General features: G+C 40.2%; 1 protein-coding gene across 24 annotated transcripts in view; it reads right to left on the bottom strand.

Annotated features, from left to right (window-relative positions):
• Positions 1-1,327: 1,327 nt before the first annotated feature.
• Positions 1,328-13,641, bottom strand: part of LOC102291795 (formin-binding protein 1) — a 54,791-nt gene continuing 42,477 nt past the window's right edge. For 10 of the 24 annotated variants that reach the window (XM_014332073.2, XM_042218803.1, XM_014332065.2 and 7 more), the window contains 7 exons: positions 12,091-12,105; positions 11,749-11,784; positions 9,255-9,364; positions 9,036-9,168; positions 8,496-8,617; positions 8,213-8,382; positions 5,240-6,833 (listed from right to left, as the gene is read on the bottom strand). In XM_014332073.2, the coding sequence (XP_014187559.1) occupies positions 6,655-6,833; positions 8,213-8,382; positions 8,496-8,617; positions 9,036-9,168; positions 9,255-9,364; positions 11,749-11,784; positions 12,091-12,105 (765 nt within the window). In that variant the 3' untranslated portion in view covers positions 5,240-6,654. Of the gene's footprint in view, positions 3,937-5,239; positions 6,834-8,212; positions 8,383-8,495; positions 8,618-9,035; positions 9,169-9,254; positions 9,365-11,748; positions 11,785-12,090; positions 12,106-13,641 lie in introns of those variants that run through there. The other 14 variants (XM_042218806.1, XM_005917197.3, XM_014332074.2 and 11 more) reach the window with 8 other exon arrangements.

Here is a 13,641-nt window from a genome sequence, read left to right on the forward strand (position 1 = left end):
CCTTTTTTTCCAGCACTGTTGCTGAAAAATAAGGCAATAAAAAGTGTAACACTCCCAACCATTCAAGTGACATTACCATAGCTGAGAATGGAGCACGACTACCCTCTGCTGGACGAGATGTGGGACTGCATCTGGAGCTAAAAAGGAAAGTTTTTAATATACAAAGCTTTGTGTAACCACAGTGCAGTGTGGCATGGGGGCGGGGGGCTTAGCAATGCAAGTGTGCTCAGGCTATGTTGCAGTTGTACATATTAGCACACAGATTCCAAACCGGGCTACACGTTGCCCAGTGGACCACTGCACAGTGGGGTCGGATATAGGGCCAAATGCTGAATGTTAAAGCCATGTATGAGTTGTAAAACCTGCTGCTACCACTACAGGTAAGCAAATCTGTGTTAGCATTAAAATTGCTTGCGAAGCTAAACAAATAAGCAGCAAAAATTGTTGAAATTATGAATAGAAATATGGAATATTTTCTTAAAGACGTGAATGACATGGCTATAGCCGTCTTGAAATATTAGCTTTATGTGAAGTGTGGATTACCATCAGTAATCACGGGTAAACAGCTGTCGTCAATAAACATAAAGAACTGTTTGAGCGCAACTAAAGTCACAAATTAATGGCAGCTTGCTAACCAGCAATGTCTGACTGTAGTAAATGGTAAACTGAAAGCAGTCCAGCGACCAGACTGAAAAATGAGTTCAGCGTTTGTTGAACACATGTGAACATGAGAGGAGGGGTGGATGAAAGGGTTTAAAGCTGACAGACCTCTGGGGGGCATGAGTAGCTTTGGGTACACCACTGCTGTAAAAGAGACTTTTAAAAGGTAGTGTTGCCTTTTCTGATAGTAGATGACTAAATCCAAATGTTGTGCCTTTAATCATAGGAATGGTTGATGTATTCATTAAAATGACTAATGACTAATAATATAATAAATTATCCACATTTGTATGGTGAAAAGCAGAGTAAGAAAAAGTCAGTTAACTGGTTTCACATTTGGATTGTTGTTCCAACAAAGAAGAAATATGAGCAAGTCATTCTTTGCCCTCACAACTTGTAATGCTTTTGTCATTTTTTATCCTTGCATCATTTTAATGGGCTAAATTATTAAAACATGAGTATAAAAATGACAAAAAGAATCTTTAGTTATAAAACAAAGTGTGTTACAAGTGGTCTGTGTTAAGAGTAATTAAATCATAAAGCCCTGCCATCACACTTTATCTGTCTCCATTCACATTGTGTTTTATGGTTTAAGTTGCTGATGCAGTTAATGGTGATTGATGTGACTTTTGTGGCTCATCGAGAGAAGAAAAACAAGCAGACAATACACCGTTTACTCTCCAGGCATATTTAATTGGCACAGTAAACACAATACAAAGTATTCAGTGCTCCAAAACACAAGCATGGCCTACCGAATGGAACACAAACGAAAAAGTGCAAAAACACACCATCTGGTAGACCTTACAAAGGAAAAGAAGTCTTACTTTGCAAAGCAGATAAAGTAATGGTAAGACTCTCCATAGTTAAAATAGATGTTTTCCTTTTAAACTTTATTTATATACTCATATATATTTTCTCTAATTCCATCACGCCATTTCCACTGTACACGCGAGTTATTCTGGGGCATCGACAGAAAAGGTTTGTGGTGGTCTCGTGTCAGAGCAAAGCCTGCCCTAAAGCTACTGCTGCCTCATCGGATTTAATCGTATCATTTGCCAGACATTGTTTGATCACCGTGATGTGTGAAGCGATGAGAGGGGCAAAAGCAAACGTGGTATTTGATTCAGCAGGGATTTGATCATTCCTTACATCGGCAGTCCAAATGATCAGTACGTCCATCATTCCTCCACACGGGGAGTGTTCATAAAATTCTGCATTAGACAAATATACGATGGCTTCATCCAAAACATAAAAACAATGTAACGGTTACTCACGTTTGCAGTTAAGGGATTTTAGTCCCATTCAGGTACAATAAGCAACAACATATCATTCCAGCTTTAAAAAAAGAAGAGAGGAAAAAAAAGGAAGAAAAAGAGAATCTTCACTCGTCATATATGAAACAAAAATGTTAAAAATCACGTGCATTATGTGCCATTGAGCAGGGGGAATCAGTGGACATCATTTCTCTACCCTGACAGTTTCATGATTAGAAATTTGCCCCCTCGAGATAATCACATCTTCGTCTCCTCACCATACCACAGCGAACGTCAGCATCGTTCCTCCTCTCAGTGAAACCTGTTAAGGCCCAAAACGGGTGATGATCGGCGTGTTGTCACATTTCAGTCAAAAACTCACAGGAAAACGATCACAGTATATTTTCATATACAGTAGACAGTAGGTGGAGCTTGTTACAAACATCGGGTGTAACTCATATCTTCATAGGTTTCATTTTTGGGTGCTGCTTGGACCAAGTGGAGCCACTTCCACAAGGTGATTAACTTTAAACTAACAACTTGCATTAGACACTCTGATCAAAACATAGCAAACTAACACTTCTCATACGTACTGTACTTACAAAAAAAACAAAATAACCTTGACCTATCTATGCATGAGATCATTCAGGAAAAAAGAAAAAAAGAAAAAACATAATGACACTTTGGGTTCCTATCGTCCTTTTTTGTGATTAAACTACACAAATTTGAGATCACTTACTTTCTGTTAAAAACAGGGAAACATGCTTTCTGAACAGATGACTGAAAAAACATGTACGTAATTTAAAAAAAAAAGAAGAAAAAAAAAGACCCACAGGCACCAAACCCAAACAATAGCATTCAGGTTAATTCAAACAGTATGACTAGGCAATGAGGGTTAACTGAACTTAAAGGCTGGAGGGAAGGGGCGTAAGCAGGCTTAACACCCCCACCGCCTCCTCCAACCCGCCAGCACAGGGGCGAGGAGGAAGACAGGGCAAGCATGCAGCACACCACAATGCTGAGGGACCCCCGCCCCCCGAGCTGTTGCAAAAGAAAAGAAAAAACAAAAAAAGGCTTAAAGCAGCCAAGGGAGCTAGCCTGAGCCGCCATAGCCTGAGGGAGGGGGGAAGGGCTGTGGAGGTGAGGAAGGGGGTGAGGTGTGGCCAGAGAGAGGAACAGGCACCAGTGACAGAACAAGAAATGGCTGGATGGTATGGATGGTGGATGACACCATCATCTAGAGTTCTGCCCCTTCAGCTGGTCCTGGATATGTGGAAGTGATCTTGGTGAGGAGGAAAGTGGAAACTGTGACACAAAAGACCAACGACCACTGAGATCAAACGAACGTACATGAGAAGCACAGGAGACAAAGACAGATGATTAGCACCTTCAGTTCTTCTGATTCCAGTTAAGTGAAACCTGCAAATACAGAGCTGATTCAAGTGGAAGGCGTGAGTATGAGCATCTTGTGGCGTCAGATGAAGCTGGGATGATTCTGTCTCGAGTCAGTGAGCGAGCGAGCGTTTCATCCACCTGCTTCTTCTGTCCGTCCGCTCCTGTCGGTCTCTGTCCTGTCTCTGTCCTGTCTCTGACCACACCCTCCTTCATGTATGTGTGTGTGTTTGTGTGTCACAGGGCAAAGGGAAGGAAAAAAGAGAAGTGGCAGAGCCAGGGAAGCCAGCAGCCTCAGTCATGACCGCACATGGTGCGAGCAGTTAGTTTCATTAAAAAGCAAAGCGTTGCTGCAAACAACATAAAGCCGTTTGTGTACTGCGGCTGTGACTGCTGAATGGGGGTTAAAAATGGAGAAGTTATGAGCACTAAATTTTCGATGCGTTCTGTCTAAACTTTTTCTTTTTGTTTGTTTGTTTGGAAAATTCAGATGCGTTCTAATCGGCCGTCTCTCTTTCTTTTAGACTCAGGTCATCTTTCTCTCTGACTCTGTGAGCATGTGAGGAACGTGGTGGTTTCTCCGAGGCTGCTTGCCCTGCCATTCCTCAGCCAGCCTCACACTTTTAGGAATCTGTAATTCAAAAAGGAAAATACAAACAACAAAAAATAACAAAAAGAAGAGTTAGCTTTAAAAAGAAGTGAAGACCAACCCATATATTCAGATATGGAGAGGAGGTCATTGCATTAAATATGAGACTACATTAAACTGGTACTACTACTGTATCTCCAAGAAAGACGTGTGTTGTACGACCTGAATTAACACAAACATGCATCTGTTTAACTAAAACCACTGGGCTTGAATGCATGTTAGAATGAAATGGCTGTACTATCACAACACGCTGTAATCCTGTTACGATAAAACTCCCACAAACGCCACAGCACACACCAAATTTCACAATTTCTGTGTTTTAAACCTGATGTAGAGTTACACCTCGCACATACGGCCATGCTATGGCTGTAACAAATCTTCAAAACTGATACAAGGGACCCTCCAACTCCCAAAATCATACTATATCTGGCCTGTAGTACTATTTTTAGATCTGTGGTGTCAAACATAAGACCAAGGGTCCAGAATCGGCCTGGCAAAGACTCCTAACCAGGCCCACTGGACAGCTTTGGAAATTTCTTTATAAGTTTTCCAGCTTAATCTTTAATGATAAAAAACAGCCTATAACTATTCACACTACACTAAAGTAATTAGGTTATAGAAAAAAAATGAAATGACAGAAACGGTTTTTTTTTGGGGTTTTTTTTAATGTGTATACAGTAAAAAAAAAAAAAAGGTATTTTCTGTGAATTAACAAAAGAAAAATGCTATTAATTACAGGGCAGCCAATGTGCTACACCTAAAACTTTTTCTGTAATTTGTTTCTTACCATTTAAGCCCAAAGAGTCATTCTAACAGATTTCTGTCATTTACTACAGCAGCTTTTCTTTATTATGTACAAAAAACTGAGATGTCCCGTTGAAATTGCACCTTATTTAAAAAAATTATATTAAGATATCTCAAAGTTTAAATGTTTAATTTGACTTTTTTTACACTTACAGAAAGAGGAGTAGAATGGGTATGCAGCTATATGTGGTCCACAGTGTGAAATGCTTTTGTCATCCCTGATCTAGACTGTTTTGATGCGAGCAGATTTATGTAAAACCTGTTTACCTAAACTGTCTCACTGGGCATTCATAGCAGAGTGACAGCATGTACGATCGTGGCTCAGGAGTTAGTAGTTCGTCTTGTAATCGGAAGGTTGCCGGTTCGAGCTCGGACAGTCTCGGTCGTTGTGTTCTTAGGCAAGACACTTCACCCTACTGGTGGTGGTCAGAGGGCACGGTGGCGCCAGTGCCTGGCAGCCTCGCCTCTGTCAGTGCAGCTGTGGCTGTAGCTACAATGTAGCTTGCCATCACCAGTGTGTGAATGGGTGGATGACTGAATGTAGTGTAAAGCATTTTGGGGTAAAGCGCTATACAAATACAGGCGATTTACCATTTACATCAATGGTGCCCCCCTCTGCTAATGTTAGCTAGCTGCATGGTTTTTACAGTTAGTGGATGTAGTTGCACAGTAAGAAAATAGCACTAGAGGCCAGAGGAAAAATGTGTAAATTCTATTTTGAGGTGAGTTGTGTCTTTAAAAGAGTGAGAGTTAAACAAAGGCTCTGGTATGATTTTTGAGAGAGCCCTGATCTTGGAAAAGAGTAACAGAGCAGTGAAACGACCTAGAGGCTACACACACCATGCTTTTAGTGTAAACACTTCAGAGACCGATGCAAACAAACCACAAAGCTTTAGAGTCATGACCAGCTCCATATCCCAGCTCAGCCTCACCATACATAGTTTACTTCAGCTAATACTTCAGTCCTTTATTCTTTTACCACTGGCCTGCAAAAAAGGACCAGAACAGCCCAATACTGTCATTATCAAAAGGTGAATTTAGAAAAAGGAACCATTATAAGGCGGCTATTAATGTTATTAAACTGGACAATATTTTAAAAAATGACCCCTTACAGGGGAAAATAACTTGTTCTCGTTGTAACAACACTGTAATTTATCTAGAGCATGCAACACTTGAGAGGCAGCAGCATGATTTTTAATCTAGTTTAACCTACAAAAATATCTCTTGATATGTCTTCATACTGTACAGCTGATTTAAATTACATTTGCTTGATTGCACATTGAGCATTCTTTCTTTTTAGGTACGTCAAGTGACCAAAACACAATAACGTCTAAAAATGTAACTTTGAGTTGATGGTCACTGCCTCTTCACATGGTGCTTACATTCACTCAGCTGATTTATCACCACACAGATTCAGCTTTGGCCACAGTTCTGGCTCAAAGTCTTAATTAACAGTGTTTTTATTTGAGTAGAATATTGTTATTCAACATTTTAAAACCTAAAAGAAAATCAAATAGTGAATGTCTCAAATATACAGGTGATCACTGTTAGGTGCTGATTTGCGCAATCATGAGCTTTGAGTGTGCCATGTTTTATTTTCAATGACCACTAGGTGGCACTGCCGTGAATAAGAGAGGCTTCACCTCAAACACTTCTTAGACATGATATCTGATTGGCACAGCTCACGCTACCAGAAACAACTTTTCCAACTGTTATGAGGCACAATGGACAAATCCGATTGCTCCTTCTTTGTGGAGCGGCGTGAAGTGTCTGTGTGTGTGTGTGTGTGTGTGTGTGTCTGAACTAGCATCTATAATCTCTGTAACTTGCCCCACTCGTTCAGCACGTGAATGGAATACAGAGTAACAAAAACTGTCATAGCAAGAACTTGCTGAGTTAAATGTATGTCATAGCACCTTTGGCATTCGTTTCCAAAAACACTTCAACGTAGGATGTGGGCACGTATCCTTCCTCATCCTCGTTCCTCCGCACGCGTGTCCAGCCATCTCCTTTGTCTTCTTCTATGACGTACAACAGCTCACCCTCAGCCACGGAGATGGTGCCCTCATTGTGACCTGCAGGAGAGAACAGCCGCAAACCAACAGAAGATAAGAACGCTGGCTTTGTATATTAATAGGAACCATGTTGATTAGTAGCGCACTTTGAAAATCAGAGATGCAAGAAAAGAGGAAGCAAAACCAGATGCTGTACAGCAGGGATATGGTCAAAGACTACTTGTAGAAACTCCACAGGCACTTTAACATGTCCTGAGTCAACATATATGAATAAGCACAGGTAGTTTTAACAATTAGTAGTGCTTCATGTGATCCACCCATTTTAACAGAAATTCTAAATTTAATCTATTTCTGAAAAGTAAACATTTATGGATACATTAGTTAGGAAAGTGTTACTCAGTGTAAGCCCCTCTTATTCAGTTTTGGAGCTGGGGGGCTGGGGTTGGGGAGCCAAGATGTTTGAGGCCCTACAAAAAACCATAACCAGATAATTAAGGGAATACAACTCCAAGATGAACGTTATTGTGTTACAGTTTATTTGTTTTTTGTGATGTCGTTATGTGGTTAAACTTTGCTGCTTTGTTAAAGGTTGTGCTTTGCTCAAGTAGATCTCAATAGACCAGATTCCAGTAAGTTTAATCTTTTACGCTGCACTTGCGTAACACAATTACGTGGAAACCTTATCTGTAATCAAATTGCTTTTTTGAGAGTACACTCCTTTTTTACTTTTGAACAAATGTTTGAGTATGAAGGTTTTATGCCAAAACACAAGGTATACAGGGCGGTGAGCTCTCTGGAAATATGTGTAACTGTAATTCATTTACGTGACTGTAATCTGCAACAGTAGGGACTGGGGTTATTCCTGGGACTTTTCTCTCATTTCTTGTTGCCAGTAGGGCGGGTAGCATTTGGTTATGTAGCCTTGCTGAAAGAAAAACCCTCCAGAATGACTGAATGACTGCAGTATTACAGAATTACTTTATTACTGCTATTCTAATATTCATGATTATGACTCATCAAAGGTCTGAAAAACTGAAAAACAACTGAAAAACTAGTTTAACCTATACAATGAACCACAATTTCACCGTTAACCCAGCAATCGCTACAGCTAAAGTAAGATAGATCTTTACCGCCTCTTTATATGCACTGAGCTTTATGTTTAGCAGCTTTGAATAATTTTCCAAATTTGATTTTGAAATAGTGCAACTGAGAAATGAGTGTATTTTTATTCATACTCCTCCACACATTTGAACACAAAGATCGCATCCCTACTCCTCCTCCTCATTCAGAGGAAACAAACTCCTCCACCCGTTTTCCATCAGACTCAGGTTCAGCTTATTTCCAGAAATAACGGGACCTCAGCAGCAGCCACCAGCCAACGAGCAGGCTTCATACTTACATTGACCGTTTTTATTTTAAACCAATGTGGCTGCAGTTACCTTCGAAGGGATACAAGGCTTTGCAGGTGCCGATGGTAGGCAGGACCTCCTCATCATCAAACTCGTCATCGAACTCCGTCGTGGTGGTTGGGGTGGGGATGGGTTGGGCTTTGACCTGAACCTCTGAATTCTGCTCCTCTGTGTAGCTGCCATCCGGGCTGCTCAGGGGCCAACACACACACAGTAAATATACTGTGAAAACACACATCGATTTCTTCCCAAAAAGTCATGTGTGTTACAAACTCTGGGTTCTGTGGCTGCTTTTTGCCAAAGTATACCATACCTCTCTCTGTCCTGTGCACAGTTGTTGCTCACTGTTGTGCTATTCTGGGTCTCATAGAGTCCGCTTTTCCGGTGTGAATCACTCTTAGACGGCATCCTCTCCTCCACCTCTGCTAACCAGCCCTGAAACACACGCAATCATTATTTGGCTCTAGCTTTTCATTTTTATTACATGACAATTTGGACGAATGACAACTTGAGGAATTCTTTTTATCTGTGATAACTTTACATTCGGCAAGGACCTAGCACAGAACGAACACCTCATCCTTGCATTTCCCCCAATTATTTACACGGTTAAACCAGGCCATTGTTCTGGGACTTCTCTCTCTGCACAGAGAACATGGAACATGCAGCCAATCCCTGCAGCTGCCTTGCATCTTCTCCTAATATGGATAAGCGACAGTCTTCTTTGGAATTACCCCAGCTGGAGATGTGTGTCTGAGCTCCTCATTATTTACTGTTTCAGATAAACCAAACAACACAGCCTTGCCAACATTAACACTCAAAAAGGAATAGGGGCTCAGACAGACACTGAACTTACCTCAAATTTCTGTACTTCAGACTGGAGCTTCTCAATGTTTTGACCTATTTCTGTTAGCCGGGGGTCCACACTGGCCGGGTCTCCCATCTGAGGGTTCTTTATATACACGTCTTTCATCTTAGTCAAAGCATCTCTGGAAGAGCAAGTATTTGTAAGTCTTTGAGGCTTCAGAACAGAATGGAAAGATTTATAACGCTAGATTAAAACCCCTCTGAATACCTCTGGTCCATTTCTTTTTGTATGTCTTTACTCAGCTCATCGATCTTGCCCTGCAGCTTCTTCCTCCTCTGCTCTGGCGGCAGGTGACTGAAGTCCTCCGGTACAGAACCCTGAAAAAAAAAAATCACACCATGGAAACTTTTTTAAAAACTCAAAGAAAATAACCAACTTCAGTGATCCTTTTTGTGCCTTAGCAGGAATCAGTTTTTGATAGGTGCAGTATCTCTCTCTGTTTTGGGGGTTTTTTCTATTTTTTTTTTTAACCCTGTGAAACAAGACTCAGGGATAAATGGGTATCAGGGTAAATAAATGGAGTTCCTGTTAGGCTTTAACTGAATCACTGAAGGAGATACTGCAGCCGCTCTCTAACACACTCTGTGATATTTAGGATGTTTAGCTCTGTAGACTTGAGGCCTTTCACCTATTCAGTCGCCACACCTAATTTAGAGCTCTGTAAATGCAACGGAAATGTAATAAAGTTTTGGCCACATCCTTTCATTGCATATAGTGTTTCAGGGTCAGCTAGCTAATGGATCTGTTCTCTGACAGGAACGGCTCTTTCTTAAAATGAAGGTTATATGAGCTGCAAGAGGTTTGCTTGACAGGAGTCATGTTTCCTGCTGAGACTGTAATACTGAATAGAATGAGTCATGCTGCTCCACTGCCTCTCAGACTTTCTGTAAACATCTGTAAACAAAGCATCAAAACTAATAAATAAATTGATCAGTAAGGATAAGGTAATTAACTAGCTGCTTCTGTAAGTCTTGGAATAACTCAGAAATGTTGGTACTGCAGTACAGCTTACTTGATACATGGTTTAATTTTTTGGACCCTATATATATATATATACTGCGTTCAAGCTACTGTTGTTGTTTAAAAACAATTGACTATCCATAGGTTTTAATGATAGGATTTCGCAATAAGATGCAATGAGGCCTTTGTTTTATATTGTTACTCCATTTGGGGCAGCATTGTGGTTCAGTGAGTTTATGATTAGCTGGAAAAAAAGAACGAAAATAGTGACATATCGGCAGAAAATCTTTGAACTGTGTGGACTGAAGAGGTCAAGGCCTGTGATTGGATCTCATTGAGATGGGTCACAGTGGCACCACAGGAAATAAATGCTGGATCTACAGCCTGGAGGTCAGGATTCACATCACATGAGCCAGATAGTTACCACGGCAACCTTACCCCTTCTCCCCGTATCAGCATGCAACACTTAAAGGCATGCAACACAACAAAGATCTGTCAGTCAGCATGCAGGCATGTCATGCTCTCGTATCAGTGAAACATCACAGTACAGAAATGACTCATTAGTGTTTACGTATCCACGTATCCTCAGACTAGTGAGGCACTACGATCTAAATGTAAATTTATTCTACGTGATTAAATTTAATCAATAAACAAACTAAAACTATATGCAGGCATTTAGTAACTTGATGTTGTAGTCAATAAAGTTGAAGTTTAGTTGAAGTTGAAGTTCAAACTGATCAGTCTTATTTGACTCAGGCACTGACGTACAAAAACAAACCAAGCATATGCTGTAAAATGTCAACATTTAAAAAAAAATTTAAACTGTTTAAAATTTGCGAAAATGCACTTGTTGACTTTCTTTTCAGAAAAGAAACTCATGTCTGTACAAATATGCTTAACATAAAGACTGGAAGGACAGGGAAACGGCTGTCCAGAGGGGAAGATCTCCTCCTTTCTGCCTTGCATGAAGGGCGATACTCTGATGTTATGTTACATCAACTACTTCTTCTTTGAAGCTATGCACCATCCCATCAACACTCCCCCCTGTGCAAAGCAACTTACAAAGCAACATGGAGAGACACGACTCAGACTCATGTGGATTTTTGAAAATGAATTTTGCTTAATTATCCACTTAAAGCTTTTTAGTTTTGTTTGCCGGAAACACAAAGAGATTCTCTCTGATCCGCTTTGATACTAAAGGCGAGTCACAGGCAAGGCAGGCAGGCCATTTCTCCAACTGGGATATACCAGTTAGCCCTAAAAACAGATATGAGTTTCTCGTCTTATTGCCAATACCTAATTAGTCCATTTTGGGGTTTTTTTTCTCCACATATTTAAACAGGTAAAACAGATAAAGTACTGTTAGAGAACTTTTAGGTTTTTCTGCATAAAGCCAGGACAGCTGTTTCCCAGTACTTCCAGTGTGTATCACTATTATCCCTTAACACACCATAAAGTGAATGTTTCAAAATATGAAAAGGATTCCCAAAAGTATTAAACAATTTCACTAATCCTTATGTTTTGAGGAAATCCTCGCTAGTGTTAGATTTACAAACCACACACAAAAATATCAATAAATCAATAAATGGAACCGAAGTGGCATGCAGTGTAAGGATAGGAGCTCGCTTTCTACAGATCGGCAATTAGTATATGTTACAGGGACATACAATCAGCTGAGACAAGAAGGACTACGAGACAGACTAAAGGATAGACAAATAAAACACAGAGTAAATCTGATCACCTCAATGAGATTCCGGACGTGGGAATTGAGTGTGATCTGCATCACAGAGACCACAGACACATTTTGGGAGAGACAAAACGGGAACACAATCACAACATAAAAACAAACAAACAAACATAACACAAAAATGAGACAGCGACGTGAGTCTCAGGTCCATTGTTGTGTTACAGCAAAACTTAATTAATAATTAAATTAGATCCAAAACAAATAAAATGAGAAAAAAAGAGCACACCAAAAACATATCAGCGTACAGAACGTTATTAAGACTGTGTTACTGGGACGACGTGACATGCGTGCTATGGTCATGCCGCTACGGTCGTGCAGTTATACGGTCATGCTTACCAGCTTGAGAGAAAGCTTCATGGGGGGAGAAGAGAGAAAAATGGCGAAGAGCAGGAGAGAGAAACAGACAACAGATAAAAGTCAACATGAGGAGAATATTACGGCCATTTTTTTTATTTTCCTTTCAACAAAAATAGTTTCCGTGATTTTTATAATAATGTTTTACTCTGCCAGACTTCACCATAAAAGGAAAAGAGGGTAAAGTAGTTAAAACTGCAAGAATCTGATTTATATACTAGCTGTGTAATTACAAAAAAGCTCTATCAGAAACTATTTTAGCTACTAAGACCCCGCTCTTTTTTTTCATGTGGTGAAGTTTAACATTTCTAACATGATGAATTCATGAGAAATGGGAAGAAAAGTTGGCTAACAGGCCAACTTACTGCAAAAGCATGAAGTCACTGAGAAAAATTAAGGGAAGACAGATGCAAATTAAGAAGTAGAGGGAGAGTGACAACGACGACAGAGGACAATGTACCCTTTACTTCTTGATCCCGCTCTGCTGCCTACACAATGACACACAGGGCACAGCAGAGGGCGCCAAAAGCATGTTACCACATTACCAGGTCCATATGTTGACATGGAGGCAGATACTGTACACAGACAAACTGGAGAGATGCTTTCAGAAACCAAATATTCACACTCGTGAAGAACAGCTTAGAAATAGACGGGTCTCTAAATTTTGCAAACTCAAGTGGCTCAGTGAAAGCCAAAAATTAAAACAGCGATAGAATTTGGCGAGGGACTTTGGAGAGGATATGGTTCTGAATACAAAGAACAGAGCAGGTTAACAACAACTGGTTGGTAGAGCCAGAGCAGATGACTTGTAATCCTGTTAAAAGGTCACATGCTGGTGCACCGAGGAGCTCTACTCACTTAGATCCACTAATCAAGTCATCCACCTGTGAATGGCCTTTTATGGTCATTGCTATGTGTCCCCCCCCCCCCCCCACACACACACACACACACCTTCACATGTATAAAAACTGCTTTTGTAGAAGTGCAAGCAAAGACACAGGCCTTTGCTTCTGTCACCGGTATGGACTTTGTATCCGGAAATGAAAAAGAGAAATTTTTGACTGAAAGTTGATAAAAACTGAAGTGAAAGAATCAAGGTCCAAAAGATCCTTTCATATTCTTTCTCACAATCTAAATAAAAGCTATGTTTGATGTTTTTGTGAAATTAAAATGTTTATAGAATAATTAGCTAAAAAGTCTAAGCTGGTCTGCTTCTGTACGACACATTATACTCCAATTTTATGCTCCCTTTCTAACAACAGGCCAGAAAAAAATGTGAAAATTAGCCTTTTAAGCTAGCTTCGACTTTTGCATTCATCATTGCATTGAGGACTTGTTTTCCTTTGAATAAAACTGTTTGCACTCATCAGCCTGGCTTTCAGGATTTCTCAGCACTACCTGACGAGCAGCATAACTTCTTTTCTGCTGTCGGTTGCTTTCGGTTTAGTGGGTTTCCTATAAATTAGCAGCTTGAGTCAATAACTGCTGTTCATTTTTACATTTATGTCTCTAACTGTTTGTTTTATTACTAAG

The sequence above is a fragment of the Haplochromis burtoni genome, unplaced genomic scaffold (assembly GCF_018398535.1).
Source record: "Haplochromis burtoni strain Fernald_Lab_line unplaced genomic scaffold, NCSU_Asbu1 Contig_23, whole genome shotgun sequence".
NCBI lineage: Eukaryota > Metazoa > Chordata > Actinopteri > Cichliformes > Cichlidae > Haplochromis > Haplochromis burtoni.